General features: G+C 57.4%; 1 protein-coding gene across 1 annotated transcript; it reads left to right on the forward strand.

Annotated features, from left to right (window-relative positions):
* The first annotated feature begins 275 nt into the window (after positions 1–275).
* Positions 276–6,575, forward strand: LOC141478912 (melanoma-associated antigen D2-like). Its single transcript, XM_074167855.1, is given in 8 exon segments — positions 276–317; positions 447–499; positions 5,660–5,711; positions 5,809–5,872; positions 5,972–6,047; positions 6,137–6,235; positions 6,366–6,445; positions 6,529–6,575. Coding segments are annotated over 8 exon segments (513 nt in total).
* Positions 6,576–7,215: the final 640 nt, after the last annotated feature.

Raw genomic sequence — 7,215 nt, forward strand, 5'->3', positions numbered from 1 at the left:
GCGTTGGGCGGGCCAATGGGCAGCGGTGTTTGCCGGGGTGGGCGGTGCCGCCACGAGCGCATGGGCAGAAGGGGAGGGCGCGCAGGCGGCTCCCGAAGGGCAGCTGGTGTGGGCGGTGCTGCCGGGGGGTTTTAAGGGGTCCCGGGGGGGTTTGTGGCCCGTTTGAAGGGGGGAAAAGGGAGGAAGGGATGCGGGAGAGGGCGATGGGGATGATCTCGTCGCGGTTTGAGCCACCCCACCGGGTGCTTCTTTTTCCCTCAGAAAGGCTGTGAGAAATGTCCCCGAGGAAGCGCTGCAGAGTGTCGGGTGTCTCTCAGGTGAGGGGCTGCCCCCCCTCCGTGTCCTCTCTCCCCTTTCTCACCCTTTTCATTCGGCCTTTTCCCCCTCTTGTTACCTTTTCCCCTGCTGAGTGTGGGCTCCAGCATCTCCCTGGTCTTTCCCCTCAGGGGGATGACAGGGATGAGAATTTCAACCTGCTGGGGATGCGAGGCGCAGCCAGGTGCAGAGGAAGCTGGAGAGGCGCTCCCAGGATGAAGTCAATGAGAAGGTGGGGTGAGGGTCACCCCCTCCCCTCCCCTCCCCTCCCTCTCCCAGGGGGATGTATCTCAGCCCCTCTGTTATGGGTATTTCCCCCATCCGCACCCCGCAGGTGAGCGAGTCGGTCCAGTTCCTGCTTGTGAAACAGCAGAAGGAGATCCCCATCAAGAGGGTGGGTGAGATGAGGGGGGCCCCACCTCCCCCCCTCCCCAAGCTTATTGTCCCGATATCCAGGCAATTCCCTCCCCTTTTTCCCCATAGATATCTTGAAGGAAGTCATTTGCCACCAGCAAATGCTTTGGGAGTTTTGCCACCAGCCTGGTAAGGATTCTCTTTTCTGCTGGAATGGGTGTCCCGATGGATTTCCCAAAGGATTGCCTTTCTGCTGGCTGTGTCTCTGTGCAGAGGGGTGCTCCTGACTGTGTGGCTTTAGCCCTGTGAGGGCTTTGGAGGAGAAGTGGCTAAAGCAGCTTTCTCTCCCTGGAGATGAGCAGCGTTTGGGTAGAAAAGCAGCGGTTGAGTCAGTAAAGCTTCTGGTTAGTGCTGCGCTCAGGCCGTGGAGCTCTGTCTCCTGGAGCTACATTTCCTTTGGAGCCATCATTTTCTCAGCTGAGCCTGTGCGAGTCTCACAGACTGGAGCCCGTTGGGGTGGTGACGCTGCAGCTGGGGTCCATGGACCAAGTCTGATCAACCTTCTGATGATAATAGAAGTTGCCAGTCGATATAATTAAGGGACATCTCCTTGGCTGGGCAGCCCCCATGGACCAGCAAAGTTTGGATGTCTTTGACTTGGCTGATGGCAGAAAACCCCCTCCTGCCCTTGTTTGTGCCCAGAAACTGTGGCTGGAGGCAGCAGGAGATGGAAGTTGTCCCTCAAAAGCCCGAGATGCTTTTGGGGGGCAGGTGAGGGTGGGTCCCGTCTCGGTCCCCGTGACGACAGCAGCCGGGAAGCAGGTGGGTGGCAATTTTTCGTGCTTTGAGTGTATTTAGGCAAAAGGCCTTTGTTTTGGTGAGACTTTGGCAAAGGTTGCAGGGTCCGTGGGAGGAATTGATTGGAAATACGTCCCCCGTTAATCACCTGGAGCTGCAGGAAAAGAAAAGGGGAGGTGGGAAGTGTCAAGGGGGATGCGAAAGCTGGGGAAATCCTTGGGCTTTGAGGAGGAGGTTTGAGGGATTTCAAGACGATTTGGGAAATGACTTTTATTCCTTTGAGCTCTCTCTCTGGCCACACAAAATCTGGCGGGGGGCTTTCTTCTCCCCAGCTCTTGTTCTCAGGAGAACTGGAAAGGAATCCAGCCGGCTGGCATTAAATGGAGCAACTCCACCCATTTGGAGCCATTTTCTGCCAGAGAATTCCTAAATTCAAACATTCTCCCCCTTCCTGGGGGATCAATGACCGCGGTGGAAACCCGGGTGTTGACAGGGAGCAGCTGGAGCTCCTCCTAAAGCCACCGCCTGGTTTTTATGGTACGAGTTTGAGGTTCAAAACTGAATCCAAGCATTAAAAAGAGGTGGTGGTTGGACCCAAACCGGCGTGTCCGGGGCGCAGCCGCCCACTCCATCCCAGTTTCCCTACTGGGCTCCGCTTCTGCTGACTGATTTTTACCACCTGGAGTTACTGGGAGCTGAGGAGTTGAGCCCACAGGCCCCGGCTCTGCTTTTGCTTCCTAAAAAAGCTGGAAAGAGAAAAAAGGAGGGGATTTTTCCCTGGGGATTGGGGGAGGAGGGATGGAAAGGGCCCCCGGGGTTTCACTTTGCTCCTTTTGCTTCTAGAAAAGCCCCAAATGGCTCAATCCCCGCCTTCTGCCCCGGGGCAGCCGCAGGGGTGAAGTGGTAGCCGGAGGGTCCATCTCCAGAGCCATGATTTCCCCGAGAAGAGGGAAATTTTGTGGGGGATGGAGTGGTGTGTGAGGAGGAGGAGGGCAAGGAAGGCTAAAGGAGGGTCTTGGCGGAAAGATTTTTATCCCCAGCGTGGTTTTGTCAGATTTTTTGGGCAGAACATCCAGGATTTTGGGGTTTTTTCGATGGAGGATGAGGCAAAAATCCACGTTCAGCCATCGGAATTGAGGGCGACCCCTGGGAAAACGGGAGGAGGGAACTGGGGGTGGGGGTGGGTGTCGCTCGGCCCCTTCTCCACAGCGTGTTTTTGGGTGGAGGGTACCCCATATGGGCCAGAAACCCCCCCAAACGCCCAGTGCTGTCCCAGTAAAGCACTGGTTTTGCTGACGTCACAGCCCGTTGCCGGCCTCCCGCGTTCCACACAACATTCCGAGGTGGCGGTCGCTCGCTGGCCGTGGCTGTGGCAGCTTCCTACCGCTCTGGAGAGTGAACCTCACCAGTTGGACTGTTTTTTGGGTGAAAAAACCCAAATTTTCCTGCCCGATGGGGCCCAAAAAGCCTCCAGTGGCCGAAGGGTAATGCTGGGGGTGGGAAGGGGTGGTGGAAGTTGGTGGCGGAAGACTGAGTGATGTTTTGCTGGGAAATAGGGATCGATTTTGCCCCAACTCGCCACGTTTTTCCTCTTCTGAAGCGTTTGTTGCGCCGTATCCATTCCCGACGTGCCTTCCTCACCCTCCTCTTCCTCCCCCTTTCAGCCGCATCAATGTCAGGGACCAGTTCCAAGCAGAGCTCCCTGCCCTACGGGACAGGTCATGCGTGGAAGAGGAAGAAGACCGAGCCTCCCTTGTCTGGAAGCCCTGGGGTGACGTGGAAAGCAACCCCGAGCCGCAGGAGAAAGGTTTGTCTTCAGGCTTTTCTTCTGGGAAAGGGGCAAATTCCACCTTTTCAGAGTTACTTGATAGGGCGTTTGGGTTCTCTCCCGTCTTTTCTTGGCCCCGTAGCGTTCGAGGGAAGGAGATGGCTAATTTTGGGGAGGAAAGTGGCTAAATAAGAACCGATGGTGCTCTCGGGAGCATCTTCCATGAGAAAAGGGGGGGTTTGGCGGTCCCACCTCATCTGCGGCCAGGGAGGAGTTTCTCTCTGGAGATCCCGCTCCAAAAGCTGCTCTTCCTGTGGCAATAGTTGGAATATGGGCCTTTTTTCTGGGCCTTTTCTGGTTTCCGGTCTGTTTTCTGCCCTTCCTCCATTTCCCATCCATCTCCTGTGGCATCTTTTCTCCTTCTTTGAGGAAAACCTGACTCGTTGGTGTTTTTTCTTGCCTTTGTAGTTTCAAACCTGCTGAAGATGGCCTCTTCCAGCGGCAGAGCCAGGGGAGGGCTGAACGCGGAGCTGGCTCTGCATTGCCTGCACGAGGCTCGGGGCAACGTTGCGGTAGGGAGCAGCGCTTCCCCCTGAAGAACCCGCTTTGTGACTGGTTTGAGCTGGGAGTTGCTCTGCGTTGGCTCTTCCAGGGGCCGGAACCTCTTTGCTCAAGGCGCCGGGTGCTGCCCGTGGCAGCGTTAAGGTCTGGTGGGGTGACAGAGCCCGTCCTGGTGCATCCATTGGAACTTGTTTGGATTCTGGGACAGTTGGGAGAATGGGATTTCTCCTGTGACTGAGGGACTCTGAGAGAAAACCCCAGATCTGCCCTCGCTGAAGCCCCGAGCGGCTCTGATTTGCTCCGTCTTCTTTGATTGAACACCACTGGGTTCCTGCCCCTCTCCACGAGGAGCGAGAATTGCCCCTTTTCCTCCTCTGCCGGAGGAACTGAAGTCCTTTTTTCCTATTAAATCTGGCAGGAAGCTCTGGAAATGCCGCGCTCTGGGCCCCCCCGGAGATCCGAATGCCATCCTTTGGCCGATTACCATTACGCAGGTAAATGGGAGGAGAACAGATCCCTTTTATATTGGAATTATTCTTTAAAATGTTGGTTTTCGGTGGGGAAAATAATAGTTTTAATCCATTTGTGGGGCATTTTGAGGCAGGGAAATGCCTCTTGTAATAATTTGCCTGTGGCTGTTTATCCCAAGGCTCAGACACTTGGACCCCAGTGGAACAGCAGTTATTGGAAGAGGCCTCTCTCCCAACCCAGACAGCCCCAAAACCCCCCACATTCTCCCACCCCCACCAAAAAACCCTCTCCCAAACCCCCCACCCCCAAAGAACACCCCTCCTCCCAACCCTGCACCCCCAAATCCCCTCCCATCACAAACTCCCCTTACCAGCTCCAAAAAACCAACCCCAAACCCTTCTCCCAAACCCTTCTCCCAAACCCTTCTCCCAAACCCTTCTCCCAAACCCTTCTCCCAAACCCTTCTCCCAAACCCACCCTCAACACCCCCCATCCCAAAAGCCCCTCTCCCACCCCAAACCCCAACTCACTTCTGCCGCACAAGCTCTTCCCTCTTCCGTCACCAGCTTCTTGATAGCCCCAAAAACCTCCTGTCGCTCCCTGGAAGGGAAGGGCTCTGGTGGTGCCTTGCGAGGGGCGGGGTCAGCACAGGTGCTTTAAATCCCTTCTTTTGGTAAAACTGGCTATTTGGAGTGGTTTGGGGGAGTTTTTATCTTGTTTTTAACGGCTCAAGCCAAGCGGCGCGGCCATTTTGTGGCCCTGAGGGGAAAGGGGGCAGGGACGCTTTTCCTGCCTTTTTCACCACCTGAGGGGAGCCCTCGCAGGAGAGAGGGGGCGGGGCGAGTGCAGCCGCTGGCCCAATGGCGGCTTGAAGAGGGGACGGTGGGCGGGACGAGAGCGTTGGGCGGGCCAATGGGCAGCGGTGTTTGCCGGGGTGGGCGGTGCCGCCACGAGCGCATGGGCAGAAGGGGAGGGCGCGCAGGCGGCTCCCGAAGGGCAGCTGGTGTGGGCGGTGCTGCCGGGGGGTTTTAAGGGGTCCCGGGGGGGTTTGTGGCCCGTTTGAAGGGGGGAAAAGGGAGGAAGGGATGCGGGAGAGGGCGATGGGGATGATCTCGTCGCGGTTTGAGCCACCCCACCGGGTGCTTCTTTTTCCCTCAGAAAGGCTGTGAGAAATGTCCCCGAGGAAGCGCTGCAGAGTGTCGGGTGTCTCTCAGGTGAGGGGCTGCCCCCCCTCCGTGTCCTCTCTCCCCTTTCTCACCCTTTTCATTCGGCCTTTTCCCCCTCTTGTTACCTTTTCCCCTGCTGAGTGTGGGCTCCAGCATCTCCCTGGTCTTTCCCCTCAGGGGGATGACAGGGATGAGAATTTCAACCTGCTGGGGATGCGAGGCGCAGCCAGGTGCAGAGGAAGCTGGAGAGGCGCTCCCAGGATGAAGTCAATGAGAAGGTGGGGTGAGGGTCACCCCCTCCCCTCCCCTCCCTCTCCCAGGGGGATGTATCTCAGCCCCTCTGTTATGGGTATTTCCCCCATCCGCACCCCGCAGGTGAGCGAGCCGGTCCAGTTCCTGCTTGTGAAACAGCAGAAGGAGATCCCCATCAAGAGGGTGGGTGTGATGAGGGCCCCCCCCTCCCCCCCTCCCCCCCTCCCCCCCTCCCCAAGCTTATTGTCCCGATATCCAGGCAATTCCCTCCCCTTTTTCCCCATAGATATCTTGAAGGAAGTCATTTGGGAATACCGAGATGCCTACTGGGAGATGGTCAGCCAGATGGGCAGGACCCTTGCAGCAGGTGAGGGGGGAAGCAAAGAGGGGCGTGGGGGGGGTATTTTCTTGGGGGGGCAAGGCTCCCTGTTAGATTAACCCTTTGTGCCCTGCAGGTCTTTTGGCTGCAGCTGGTGGAGATGGACACCAACCACCACATTGACATCCTCACCAGTGACCTGTCCCCCACCAAAGGGGTGATCCTGTGCTAGTGGGGGTCTTTTTTCCCTGCGGGGGGGGGGGAGGGGGAGGGCATTTTGGGAGGCAGGCAGACCCCGTTAGAGTCCCCCTCCCTGTTCAGGGGGATGATACCCCTCTGTCGTCCACCCCCCGGGCCCCAGGGACACCCAGACGGCCAAGCTGGGGCTCCTCGTGGTCATCCTCAGCTTCATCTTCATAAAGGGCAACTCGCCCAGAGATGGTGAGTCATCCCCCCCAACTCCCCCCAGCCCTATCCTGCTTCCCATTTGTGGAACTCCCCTCCACTGACACCCCCTTTTCCAGGTGCTGTCTGGAAATTTCTTTGCCGGCTCTGGCTGCAGCCAGGGTAGAACATAATGGGGGTTGGGGCTTGTTAGTGCTGCCCCTCGTTAACCCTGTTTCCCCCAGGGAGTGACAGGAGGTTTTGGGGGATATCGAGAAGCTGGTGACAGAAGAGGGAAGAGCTTGGGAGGCAGAAGTGAGTTGGGGTTTGGGGTGGGAGAGGGGCTTTTGGGATGGGGGTGTTGAGAGGGGGTTTGGGGGGTTACAGAAAGGTGGAGTTTGGGGTTGGGTTTTTTGAGCTGGTAAGAGGAGTTTGGAATGGGAGGAGATTTTGGGGTGCAGGGTTAGGAAGAGGGATGTTCTTTGGGGGTGGGGAGTTTGGGAGATATTTTTTTGGGGGTTGGGAGAATGGGTAGTTTTGGGGTGGGGAGGTGGGAGAAGGGGTGATTTAAGGGTGGGAGAGGGTGTGTTTTTTGGGGTCCCCCCATTCCCAGCCCACAGTGTGCACAGAGGGGTCTGTCACAGGGCCAGGGAGCGCAGGTCCCCCCAAAAGGTGCTAGGGGGAGGGGGTCAGAACTGCTGGAGCCCCTCTGCTGTGAGGACAGAGAGTTGGGGGGGTTCAGGCTGGAGAAGGGAAGGCTCCGGGGAGACCTTTCTGCCCCTTCCAGTCCCTAAACAGGGGGGGCTCCAGGAAAGCTGGGAAGGGAC

This window comes from Numenius arquata, unplaced genomic scaffold (genome assembly GCF_964106895.1).
Source record: "Numenius arquata unplaced genomic scaffold, bNumArq3.hap1.1 HAP1_SCAFFOLD_126, whole genome shotgun sequence".
Classification (NCBI taxonomy): Eukaryota; Metazoa; Chordata; class Aves; order Charadriiformes; family Scolopacidae; genus Numenius; species Numenius arquata.